The sequence below is a fragment of the Chanodichthys erythropterus genome, chromosome 21 (genome assembly GCF_024489055.1).
Source record: "Chanodichthys erythropterus isolate Z2021 chromosome 21, ASM2448905v1, whole genome shotgun sequence".
NCBI classification, from domain to species: domain Eukaryota; kingdom Metazoa; phylum Chordata; class Actinopteri; order Cypriniformes; family Xenocyprididae; genus Chanodichthys; species Chanodichthys erythropterus.
In genome coordinates, this window is record NC_090241.1 from 1,337,063 (window position 1) to 1,351,095 (window position 14,033).

The 14,033-nt window shown below is 36.1% G+C and overlaps 1 protein-coding gene across 1 annotated transcript; it reads right to left on the reverse strand.

Annotated features, from left to right (window-relative positions):
* Window positions 1-881: 881 nt before the first annotated feature.
* On the reverse strand, window positions 882-13,077 carry LOC137011404 (protein-glutamine gamma-glutamyltransferase 5-like). The gene is made up of 13 exons (XM_067374237.1): window positions 13,071-13,077; window positions 12,569-12,748; window positions 11,642-11,884; window positions 9,870-9,988; window positions 9,667-9,795; window positions 9,416-9,593; window positions 9,038-9,173; window positions 5,526-5,629; window positions 5,159-5,398; window positions 3,305-3,544; window positions 2,661-2,824; window positions 2,218-2,354; window positions 882-1,485 (listed from the first exon to the last, which is right to left on the reverse strand). Exons 1-13 carry the CDS (start codon window positions 13,075-13,077, stop codon window positions 1,335-1,337), a joined length of 2,028 nt encoding a protein of 675 aa, XP_067230338.1. The 3' UTR covers window positions 882-1,334.
* Window positions 13,078-14,033: the final 956 nt, after the last annotated feature.

Sequence of the window (14,033 nt, forward strand, 5' to 3'; positions counted from 1 at the left end):
CCTCAGAAACAGGCAGGGAGGAGGGCCTCTATAGCGCCACCTTTTGACAAAAGGGATTAGCTTAACCTACAGTCATCAAATTCAGTACACATATTGTTCTCATCGAGCCGGACAACTTTCTAATTTACAGTCATTAGCTCCGACCAACAGGAAGTCAGATATTTTGGTTTGAATGTGGATTTTTCACACTCTCTTTCTCTCTTCAGTCAGAGAGTGCGCACGCTGTACAAAACTCTTCGTTTCAGCAATGACTAATCTGATTGGCCATCACATTCATAAGCTCAACAGAAATGTGTGTGATTGATTATAATGCTCAACGCTGCAAAACGAAATCTGATGGAATGCATCAGTCAAATGAACTTTAAGTAACCAATACTATCACTTAAACATATATTCTGCTCTTTAAAAAGTCAGTTACCTTTTTATTTTCTATTCCATGGCAGAAATCAGCATTTCTATGTGTAAGTGGAAAAAATAACAGATGCACAATCCAGCACACATTCCTACCCCTCTTCTTCTTCCTTGTCCTGATCCATCTATTCCTCTCCCAGACATTATTTTTCTCTCTCTGCTTGTCTGTGTTGTTCTGCACTCAAACAAAAAACCCCAAAACAATTCAGAGTCCTATTTTTCTGTGCATGTCCAAGTAATGAAAAGAACTGACTATGCTTTACAGTTAAGACCCAGGGACCAGAAATGATGAATAAAGACCAGGAGTCAGAGATGCAGTCAATTGAAGAAAAATTTATTGAAGAAAATAGTTTATAGTTTCATTATCAGAAGTCAGCTTCAGTACGTGCGAGGAGCTCATAGGCTGCTCTGTGTACAAACTCAATATAGCAGAAATTATACTCTAACAAACATCACTAACTACATCATTACTCCATGTAAAAAAGGATTCAGATTGGTTGAAACACATGTATGTTTAGTCTAAAGCAACTCTTCAAGGATTATTTAGGTGACAACAAGATTAGAGTTTTGCACATGAAGTGTATATCAACCCTCCTCAGCGCCATTCGCCATTATATCTGAACATGCCCATGTCCATTCTGTACTGGGAGCAGTTTTCCATCTCTCTCTCTGGCCCTGATGATCTTTTTGACTGAAGGCAGTCAAAGTGGGCCTGAGGAGTTAAAAACAGGTGACCCATGCTGACAAAAAGAGTTGGGATGTGCACGGGCTAATTGACCCTTCACTGGGAGTTTGATTGACAGGTGATCTAACCAATCATAATGCAACTTAATTGTCAATTTAAAAAAAACTGTAATAGAAAACAATAATTTTCAAAGGTGTTTCAGCCACTAGTATGTCATGTTGAGGGTTCACAGACATCTCTAAGCTGCTTGAACACTGACGGTCTTGAATCCACGGAGGATGATGGGCAGATTTGTCAACGCTAAACTACCGTGAAGCATCTTGTCACCCATCATCCTGGGAATGATATTGATGGACTTCCAAATGGTTTCTCCAGGCTGGATCGTAAGGCTGAGATATAAAGCACAGGACATTTTAAAGACTAAAGCAAGCATCACTGGTTATACTGATCATGGTTAGAAATAGTCATTTACACAAAAAAGGGTGCATTGCATCAATAAGGATTAATCTCATGCATTGATCAGCAAACATGCCTAGATCTCAACCATACTTGCTTGATGCATAAGAACAAACTTACCATACTTGAGTTCCTGATCAATGTTGTGATATGTGAATAAAAGCCTAAATTAAATCTGTTCATCATATAAAACAACAACCGTGTCTCTTCAGACGACTTGGATTAAACCACTCCATACATATGGATTTATTTAACAATCTCTGTAAACATCAGTTTTGGGTGAACAGACTTTCAATGGAGGGATGGAAATCTTTCAGATTTCATTACAAATATCAGTTCCTTTCTCACTAAAGAAATGGAAGTCAGAAGACAGAAAGTGCTGTGTTTTGGATATTAAATTACTTTATCTCATACAAGCTAATTATGCTGAGACAATCTTTGATTTTTCTGAAAATAGTTACACTGTGATGCTTTCTAATCATTAATCTTGTCTGAACATCAACCAAAGGTGTGTATTCTGGACAGATTTTTGGATCTGTTTGTCTGACCAATGACAGACAGGGATGTGTTTGGAAAACCTTTTGAAGAACAGTCACTGAACTTTTCTATTTTTGTGGATTTGTTTGGCGACCTCTCAGAAAAGAGCTATAAAAACTGAAATGTACCTGATCTGGAACTTCTCCTGTAAGAGTCCTGAACCCTCTACGGTGAGTACACCGTTCACTGCAACATCAAACGTGTTGGTAAAAGTCACCATGGCGAGCTGCTGCTCGTTGATGATGACCGAGCGCTTGTTTTGAACCTGAAAAAACAAACAAACAAAAACACAGGGTTTGCACCAAACTGCTTTAACTCAGTTCATTTTTAATGCAAATAACAATCTTTATAATATCTTAAAAATCCTCATAATGTCCATAATCTTGGAGTAATACGTGTCTTTATTAAGTAATGAAAAACAAGCTGAAAAAGGTTTAATTTAGTCACAAAACGAACATCTTGCATTTGCAAATTATTGTAGGATGGGACTCGTTTTGTCCACTGTGAATTGATTGGTATGACAGGGGGTTTATATATATATATATTTAAGTGTCTGATGGGCCACCAGTACATGTATTTTGAGGGCAGGGCTCTTGATGTGGAACTCCTCTGAAGCCAGCACTCTCTCCTCAGACTCCACATCCTCTATAACCACAGCCAGGTTAACCAGATGATCCTCCATCACCTCCTTCGCCATGTACTCCTCGAAGGAGATCTCGTGTTTTACAGTCATGGCTGGTGGAGAACAACAAACAGGAATCATGGAGTTGACTGCGCAATCCCTAACGAATCGTTTCAACACATTTTGGTGGTATTCAAAGAGTCCATTAACATCCAGATGGGTGTTGTTGCATTGTAAGGCTTGTTCAAGGTCAAATTGGGTGCAATGTGGGGTTTTATGGCCTGTTTTCCCAAAAGATAAAGACTGTAATTTTTTATTTTTTGTGCATATCTGCAAAAAGCAAAATCTGTAATTTTTTAATTGGGGCAATTTAATTGGGCAATTAGCACTGCTCAGCAAAATCTTTATACTTCTTAAATTTCTTAATATCCCAAAAAAAAAAAAAAAGACTCTTGATAAGATTGTGGATTGAGATCCTTCCTGAAAAAAATTATAATATTTTTTAAAAACATCTGCAGGTTCAAATTTCTGGTTATAAGTAAGCTACATTTTAAGCAGTTTTTGTGGATCATTATAGGTCGCAGAACTCTTACTTTCATACGGGCCGATCTCCAGATCATTCTCGGCCTTCCAGAAGGCTTCAGTGGGATTGCAGTTGTACTCTTTGCTCTGAGCGTTCACATGTTTTCTCAGCATTTTCGGAACATCCCCTTTGTTAGTGATTACGACGTTGAAAGAAATGTTTTCTCCGACTATGGGAGCTTTCAAGAGCTGGAGAGAAACTGCAATGCCCTCAGGAACTGCATGAATTGACACAAAATTAAATGTTATATCTCGGTGTTCAGTCATATTACTCAAACAAGTTGCAGTGTTTATGAGGGGAAAAAATGCTAGAACATACCAACTGTTCTCCAATCTCTTTCTCCATTGGAAACTAGAAGAGTATTTGTAAAATGTAGATGAATAACAAAAAATATATAAGATTAAATGTTATATCTCTGTGTTCAGTCATATTACTCAAACAAGTTGCAGTGTTTATGAGGGGAAAAAATGCTAGAACATACCAACTGTTCTCCAATCTCTTTCTCCATTGGAAACTAGAAGAGTATTTGTAAAATGTAGATGAATAACAAAAAATATATAAGATTAAATGTTATATCTCTGTGTTCAGTCATATTACTCAAACAAGTTGCAGTGTTTATGAGGGGAAAAAATGCTAGAACATACCAACTGTTCTCCAATCCCCTTCTCCATTGGAAACTAGAAGAGAGTATTTGTAAAATGTAGATGAATAACAAAAAATATATAAAATTAAATGTTATATCTCTGTGTTCAGTCATATTACTCAAACAAGTTGCAGTGTTTATGAGGGGAAAAAATGCTAGAACATACCAACTGTTCTCCAATCCCCTTCTCCATTGGTAACTAGAAGAGAGTATTTGTAAAATGTAAATGAATAATACATATAAAAAAAAAAACATATATCTATATATATATATATATATATATATATATATATATATATATATATATATATATATCTATATATATATATATATATATATTTTTTTTTTTTTTAAATATTACTATTATTATTACTGCTGTATTCTATATATCTATCTATCTATAAATAATTTATTTTTCATGCATATTTATATATTTGTATTAATTACAATTGTGTATGCTTGCACCAGGACAAATAAAAGATTACTAAAAAATGAAATACACACAGAACACACACACATTATATATATATATATATATATATATATATATATATATATATATATATATATATATATATGAAGACTTCAGATGCAAAAGCCTCTAAGTGCTGTCTAAAATTAGCATTTTTATCAGGCATGTTTATGTTTCATTTTAATGGCAATAAATAGTGAAATTACTGAGTCTGAACATAGGAGTCTGAAAATTTCAGATGGCACTTAGAAGCTTTTGCATCTAAAGTCTTCATATGTCTGTGCTCTCTCTCTCTCTCTCTCTCTCTCTCTCTGTCTCTCTCTATGTCTGTGTGCTTCCCAGGTATATTTCATTTTTTATTATTTTTTATTTGTCTTGGTGCAAGCATACACAATTGTATTTTGTGACTGATTTCATTTTTTTCTGTCTTGTTGAAAAGTATCACTAAAAAGATAAAGACTTGATTATTAATATGATTTTAATGTACACTGAGTAAATTTATCAGTCATGTGTGTCAAAATATATCCTCAAAGTCTTTTTTTTTTTTTTTTACAATGATAATTTTGGAAATGTTGATACTAGTTAGATGAATTGTAATAAATGCAATGATAAAATGGCTTACTGCTTTTAACTTTGGGAGCGATGGGGTAAACACACATCATGATATCTAAATGAGAAAGAAATTAAATGTTTGAATAAAGGTTTATTTAGAAGTAAGTTTTTTTTTTTTTTTTCTGTTATTCTCTTACCCTTCTTAGGTTTGTATTCTGCCGTGATATCCTGCATTTTCTTGGATCCGGGATGTTTGGTACAGATCAGGGCTCCAACTCTGTCCTTTTCAACAGTGCATGATAATCTCTTCCCATTTCTCAAGATTATTTTATGCACATCTGCATTCACTTCTGCATAAACGAACGGCACATCGAATGGCATGTCCACCTTCTTCTCAGAAATGGCTTTAACAGCAGCAGGGCCACAGCGGTATATTCCTGTGACAGAGTATCATTCATTTGGTGTTTTAGCATAAAGTGCATCATACCCTGCTGAAAAATAACTCTTTTTTTTTTGCACAGATTAAATACACATGAGTTTTCTATAAGCATTAAAATGACCGACCCCCGCTCTGCTCTTGAGGTGTGGGGTCAACAACCTGCCAGCCATCATAACCTTGACCCAGATCAGGCCTCTTCATCCAGCTCTCCACCCACACATGGAAGTTCCTGAAACAGACCAAGCATTATGCCTTAGCATGCATTAAACAGCTAGTTCATGATATTACTGTTTTTACTGCATTTATTGACGAACATAAAAGAGACTTCTTTCAAATGCATTTCACAATCTTACCGACTCCAAACTTTTACACTCAAGATGGCGCCGCGGACGGCTGCCTCGGTTTGGAGCTCTCCCATTCTTCTTTTGTTTTTGTTTGTTTGTTCTGCCTTTGGCCATTCTTTTTCTCACAGTTTTTACAGGAGACAAACTACTTAATATTAGACAACACACACCAGACAATATTTTTCCGGTTTTTGAACGTCAAACACGCTGTCAGACGGATGTGAGGGAAGCGAGCCGGTCAAGCTCTATAAGCGTTCATTTAGCGAATCTCCGATCCCTTCCTCACAAAATGGATTAACTGCTTCTCACCTGCACAAATAAGGACTTCATGCATTGTGCTTCACTGAAACTGAAAGCCATTCCAAACATTGTGCTACATCTGCAGTTGTTCCGAGCGGATCGTGTGGCGTTAAAGACACAAAATGTACGTTTTTGCTGCCAGGGGTCCCATTTTCAAAACAATAACAAAGATGAAGCATGATCATGCTATGAAGGAGAGTGGAACGATGGGAGATGTCATTTTCACCATGCAGAGAAGAATGGATTTGTGTTCAAATGATTTGGTGGGTTAACACTAGCACTACCGGAATTCTATAACTAGAACTGCCAATAGCGGTCATTTTGACTGTTCATACCAGACAGCAGTGAATGTCATTTTTGTCATGTTATATTTACTTCAAAGCTTCTATAGTCATGTTTTATGAAAAATGTGGGGTAATTTAAGCATACATAATATAATATGTTCGTGATATTATTGTGTAAGAGCTACTAGACCTCCCACAAAAGTGCATGCCGCAATTTGCTTTCCGCAATTTGCATCCGGCAAGCTGGAGATCAAAGTTTTTCACCGCAGTTAAAATGTTGTTTTTGAAAGTCAAAATGTCAACAAATATAAAATGAAGCAGAATATTTCGTTAGATAAAAACATATTGTGAATTTTGGAAATGATTACATCTGTCTTTATTCAATACATTTTGACTTTTGGAGTTTACAATGCTTTAGCATTATCGGAAATGTTTGGACCACACGAATCGGAAACAATTTTATGAATTGAATCGAATTTGAAGTGTCCACTCTCCTTTTTTTACGAACCGGAATTATCTCCGAATCACTCTCAGAATCAGTGTCAGACGAACTGTCAAGAGACCAAGAGACATCGCTCTCTGCTCCTCCATCAGACTCTGCATCATCAATGTTCTCAAGCAAGGATAAAACCTCAGTGACAGTCATTTTCTTTCTTGTTGCCATTTTGATGATAAAGCTAAGTTTTAGCTTAGCAAAAGCATACAAAACTGCCAGAGAAAGGTTGCTAGGCAACAGCTACGCACATCTTTAACGGCGGGAAAAAGCGCTGAGGAGATACAACGCCTGTAATATGTGAGGTCAAATTGACCGCTATGGCCATTCAAGGTAGAAATACTCAGAACTCTTTTGTGTTTTGTAATTTTAATAAAATAACAATGTTAAAATAAAATTTACATTAATTTAAGAAAAGTCATGGAACTGTAGTTATATGGGTTTTATTTCAACAAAGTTATTACATTGCAAATCTTTAAAACGGTCAAAATGACTGCCTTGGTAGTTCTAGTGTTAATGCTGCACAGTTTTACGTGTTTAAAACGAACCCACAGTATTTGCAAGTAACGGCTAAATATATTTGTGCAACACATACTGTATTTCATTTCACTGCCATAGGTCACCAGACTTGATAAAAAGCGTTACTGAAGTACAAACAAAGTGCAAAATAACTCTATGTCTCGGTCAAGTCCAAGTTTGTCGCGATGCTCTCTCCATCTTGAAAATGCCACACTGATATTGATCCTTGTTTATTTCTCCATTTGTCCCAAAGTCTGCTTGCCTCAGTTGATCTATGTTTGCGTTTTTTATTTATTGTCTGTACTCGCCAATGAATAATCGTGATTCAAGATGACTGAGTGACACAACAGCGGTGTGCTAGATGCTGTATAACCAACACTTTTGCATTCGTCCACGTGAGTCGCCATGGTTTCTACAAGCAGAAACTGAGGATAGCAGTGGATATTACTAGTGATGGCCGATTTCGAAACGCTGCTTCATGAAGCTCCGAAGCTTCATGAATCTTTTTGTTTCGAATCAGTGATTCGGAGCGTGTATCAAACTGCCAAAGTCACGTGATTTTAGTAAACGAGGCTTCATCACGTCATCACTGTTTCGAAACAGTTCGAAATTTCAATGGTTCACCAACAGAGGGCGATGATAAAGTGAGCCCATGAATCATGCAGATTCACTGAGAACTATTGAACAAGTGTCTAGGGCTTTACCCTATGGTTTTACCTGATCTCCGATCAGTTTTATACAGTTGTACATGTTTTAATTATACATTAGAATAATTAAAATGAATAATGGTAGTTATTAATCTCTTATTGGCCTGTTTAGCTTGAGCCATGGAACAGAGAAACAAGCCTTTAAAATTGATAAAAGAACACAAATTATACAGACACTCTATATTTAATCTTATTAGATGATTAGTTAATTCCATTTGATTGATTTTACTTTAAATAAAACTTTTGCAATACATTGGTTAAAGTGTATTTTTAACGCATGTTTGGCCTGAGTTTTGTTGCATTTGCACTGCTCTGACCACTAGGGGTCACCGTGGAGACGGGTGTCAGATTGTTTCGAAGCCTCGAATCATTACGGCACATTTTATTCAACTGCTTCAGTGTTTCATGAAGCCTCGATCTGCCCATCACTAGATATTACATCACTGACAATTGATTTTGGCATTATTGAGATTAAACGAATTCGATTAAGTAACCATAATTGCATTAAACAAGGTGGTGTAAACATGTATGGCATGTAAACACTTTAACTGCATCATTACCATTCTAACCAAAGTGTGCATGTGATCAGACGTACACGGATGCCGTGTGTTGTCCACGCAACTTCATGAATGAACTCCGTGAGTTTTCTCTTCACTAAATCGCTTAACTCTGTCAACACAACTCGCTGCGCCGTATCTTCATCCAGACAGCGCAATTCATAACAGCAGCATATAATATCTAGTACCCTGTTTACACCTGAATTTAGTGTCAAAATGAATCTTAATACCACATGAAAACATGGCCTAAAAAAGCTACTCTGAAAAGAAGAAAAAAAAAAAAAAAAAGCCAAAGCCAGTTTGGACAGCTCTGAGGAACATCACCAAGTAGGCTACAAGATGTTACTGGATATGAAATATCATTATATGTCCTGTAATATTCTGATTTTAGTAATATAACAAGAAGATTTTCAGCTTTCAGAATGTAACTCACCAGATGCTATCCCGGCCTATGGGCAGCTTTTCCCCCATCTCTGAGTAATATTCCTCAATCACCATGTTGTCATTTGTGTCGTGGCCGGAGTTGAAGTTGGTGACCACTCGAGTTGGGATGCCGAGGGCTCTCATTACTGTTACACAAACGACTGCATTTGATATTGATCATCAACAGCACTAATTAAATTACTAATGACCCATTCAAGGAACTCTTCACGCAAAAACAAAGTTGCACACAATTATAAACCTCCATGCTGATCCAAGCACAGATTATTTTCATTCAACACAAAACGTAAATGGCCATTGTTTTTTTTAAGAGTTTGGCTGTATAAATCTCCATACATTTTCTTTTGAACAGTAGTGTAAGACCTCACACCTGTACACATGACAGCAGCGAACACCCAGCACTGCCCGTATTTCACGGGTCTGAATTGTGAATCTGACCACATCCTGAGAATATCTCCACTGCCGGACCACGTCGAGGGGTTGACACCGCCGCTGTAGTTGTCTGACCAGTTCCCCTGCAACACCCCCTTGTCGTCCTGACAGTTCACCTGCTCAGAAAGACTATATTAGCAGACTGAGAGTGGCAGTGGAGAGCAGAGAACGAGAGGAGGAGATCCTCACCATAGCGGAGATCACGCGGCTGATGTACACCGGGCTGCTGCGGCTCAGCAGATCTTTCCTCATGTCGGCTTGAGATTGAGGACTAATCTGCAGCAACTGCATACAGATGTCCAGCATCCCTTTATCATACTGAAAATACATTGAACAGGAGTTCATGAGAAACAATTTTCCAGTGCATTGAAGTCAATGGTCAAACATCTCACCTGATTAAAAGACCAGGGTCTGAGGACCATCTCAGAGGGGGTGCCCTTATACAGCACGCCATAATCACAAATGACGTATTCATTCCTCAGTTCCTCCGACGGCAGGAACACTGGATCATCTGCAGAATCACAAAACAGGATTTCTGTTGATCGATCTCTGTATAATGATAATAAATGAAAGCAAAAGGGACACAAGGATCATTTGAATTTGAAGATTTGATGTACATATGGATGTGAAGTTCAATAAAAGCGCAAAAAGATGTAAAACAATAAAAGATCATGTGATATTGATCAGTGTAATGATGCTGGAAATTCAGCTTTACATCGCAGGAAAGAAATACATTTTACAATATTTTATATAACTGAATTATTAATGAGATGCATCATAAATGAAATACCACAAATGAAATGTGCAATATACTGTATGTTGTCTTGTTTCATACTGTTACAACAGACAAAAAAAAAAAAAAAAAAAAGCAGGAAAAGAATGCACCGACTGAAAAGAGCTTTAGCCACAGATATTCTTGTTAACCATGTGGCGAGGGGGGCGTGGTTCAGCGAGCGCTGCAGTGGGGGAGAGCGTCAAGAGACGCGCGGTGAATGAGTGGGTTAAGCGTCAATAACAAACACCTGTCTCTTTTTGCAGTAATTGGCATGGAGAGAGTATTTAACGGCAGGAGTGAGCGAGAGAGAGAGAGCCACACTCCTGGAGACTTGCTGCTGTGATTTTGGAGTGATTAATTTTTGTTTATGACCGCTTGGTGCCTGTCTGCACATCTTTTGTCTGATTTTGCACAAATAAAGCAGCCAGTAGGCTAGTTAATGCCGATCCTTGTCGTCTTCCTTCTTATTTATACGAACTTTGTTACACCATGCCTAGTGTTACATTATTCTCCTGATGTCTGAAAACAACTGACAGATGAGGATTTTTTAGCACAACCTTATGATTTGAAATGATTTCAGTCTTTTTGTGGAACTTGCCCAAACTGGAAATGCCACCTTTAATCTAAAACTCAATAGGCTTGTGGGGAAAAAGGTGATATATAATGCAGTTTTTTTTTTTTTTTTTACAATTGCTAACAAGCGTTTACCAATACTTAAATATCTCTTAACACAGCAACACCTACATCACACAGTTAGCCAAATAGTTATTTTTCTGCCCCGCCCAAACCACATTTTGTTACAAACTCTACAAACTACAAACTCTAGATTTCAAAATAAAAAAAAAAAGAAGATCTTACACAGAATCACGCTGTCAAACACTAGCACTGGTGTTCTACCCAACAGTAACATTTAGCCAATCATTGCGCAATGACGATATGGATAAAAGATGATGGAATTACAAAAACTGCATTACTGTCATGTTTCTGTTCTACCTTCATGCAATAGACAATCTGAAATCCATTGTTCCCTTACACACGTGGAACATATGACAACTTATTTCCGCTGTCTGGAATTGAAAATTAAAAAAGATAATTGTGATTTTTTTATCTCACTAGTTAAAGCATGAAATTGCTGTCAGTGATCAACAAAAATATCCAACATACTAAGTATAGTTCAAATCTATTAACATATTTACTGACATATCACTTGAGACTTACTGATATAATACAAATTATATAATTAAACTTTATTTGGAGTACTAATTGCTAAATTATTTACAGCTTTTCTGATCTCAGAAAAAAAAAAGTTTGAATTCTGAAATATGTTGCAATTTTATTATTTTTTTTATTGCATGACAAAAACACGCTTCAGTTCTTTCTCCTACTCACCTTGGCACCAGGGGTTGCAGAGGAGTGTGAAATAGCCAAGACTAAAGGTTTTGGCACTCCAGCCGGTCTCGACTATCAGCTGGAGTTTATAGACTCCTACATAAGCAGACACAGGGCTGCACAGTGATACTGCCAGTGGACAGGGTGCATACGGGATGGATAGGCTCTTCTCCTGAATGGCACTCCATTTATTTGGAGAAGGCTGTCCAGACACAGAGAGAGGGACCTCCACATCCAGCGGCCCTGCGGCGAGGAGAGAGCAATTAGTGAATAAAGTAAGATACTATTCATTTTCCCCATAAAGGAATGTGTAAAAAGAACAATACAGCAATGGTGACTGCTCACATGTACAAACTGAATTTCTGTGAATTGAATTTAATCTTTTGTGGAAACAGTCTGTTAACTGTTAACAACAGTTTTTGTTTCGGTATATTGTAATATGTTGCACCACTAATTTCTGTAATAATATAAACTGATTGTGTTTTAAATTCACAATAAGCAGGTTTATATATTTATCATCAATTAATAAAATTTCATTGAGTCTCATATATTTGAACTAATATTGATGAACTGAATAAATTGAAATTCACAATGCACAGATTCTAAGCAATTTGAATGAATGCATTTGAATCATTGAATCTTTGTCATTTATATAAATCAAACAGATGAAAGTAGTTAATAATAAACTATGTGAAAAAAAGATACCTGTTATATTATGGAAGTTTATTCCTTTGATTATTTTTGAAAACTGTGCAGTGCATGGACAGTTTATATGGAACTCAAATACAAAAATCATACATTTAGCACTAAATATATTAGTGTGTAATTTCTCCAGGTGTTTTTGCAGAATATGCAGTAAGATGAATGACGACTGACGAGTTTAATCATAATTGAGATGCAGATGCAGGCACAAGCGCACAAACATACCTAGAACAAAGACCAGTTTTTCCCTCTGTGGATCGAATGGCCGTCCATCATAGTTAATGAGAATTGTGAACGGCTGTCCTCTTCGCAGCACCAGAGTTTTGGAGCTCAGACCGTCGGTCCTGTGCTGGATCTGGTTCCGGACCTGCTGCAGGTCGACATTTTGAACCTTGAACTGTGTACCTATAAAAATGAACACATGTGAAATGATTATGTGGCACCTGTAAATGTTTTGATATAAAAATAGAACTGATTTAAAATCACAAATTACTCAATATAAAGCAACATAAATGGAGTAGTATTCATGTTTTTAACATAATTAAATTTTCAATATTTTTTTTTTAAATAAAAACAATTGATAGCTGCAATAATTTGATTTGAAAAAGGATTCATGCAATAAGTTATTTTAAAAAACATTGCCTTAAATAGTAAAATAACTTGAATACTATAGCCTACTTTTGCCAAAGATTTAACAAAATGATCAATAGATAGAGTGAGTGATTACCGTTCATGATACAGCTGCGTTGTGGTCTGCTGAAGAAGATTCAGATGCTTCTTTATTGTGCTTTTTATATGGTGTCCTTTGACGCATTCTTTTCCACTGAAGTTGACAGATCACTTTCACACGAAATCAGTTCTTGCAAAATATTACAATTAACAGATCCAACACACCTCAAACACAGTATATACATGAGCCATGGGTGTGTTTCTTATTAATAAGTACTTATTAATGTATTTAATAATAAGCTACACTATTAAAATCAAAATTTAACATTAGTTAATGCACCGTAAACTAACATGAACAAACAACGAACAACTGTATTTTTAAACTAACATTAACAAAGATGAATAAATACTGTAACAAATATATTACTCTATGTTAGTTAATACATTGTTAACAAATAAGATCTTATTGTAAAGTGTTACTGAAATGTATTTAGCACCAGCTCATTCAGTGCAGTGTACTGTCATGTCCTCATTATACACATAACATATTCAAAAAATATTAGATAAAATAAATGAAAGTTTTTCGGGGGAGAACTATCCGTTTAAGTCTTTACTTTAAAAGCAGATGTAATTTAAAAAGATGAAATAAGTGCTTTGTTATTGTACTTAGACATTGAATTAGATTTAGATTTGTCGTCACAAGCTCCTCATTTAACACCAGATTATTTCAATATTAAATACTTTAATTTTTAAAACTTATTCAAGATTAATTGAATACTTTCAGTTTGTCATGAAATAATAATAATAATAATAATAATAATAATAATAAAGTAGAAGTTTTTCGGTTAAAGACCACATTATTTATTTTACAGGTTGTGAATGATTGCTTTGTTGGAGACATCACGTATTGTGCAACCCTGTACAATGAAATTTACTGTAAATATTTCCTAATACTACAATCCTAAATGCAAATTAAGAGCAGCTTTACTTCAAGCATGGGCGGATTTCCAGAGGGGCCGGT

Excerpts from the sequence above, each read along its gene's own strand:
- LOC137011404 (XM_067374237.1), bottom strand. Across the intron at positions 5,399-5,525 it reads ACCTCAAGAGCAGAGCGGGG|GAATATACCGCTGTGGCCCT; the intron begins GTCGGTCATTTT and ends ACTCTGTCACAG. Across the intron at positions 3,545-5,158 it reads AGAATACAAACCTAAGAAGG|ATATAACATTTAATTTTGTG; the intron begins GTAAGAGAATAA and ends CTGAACACCGAG.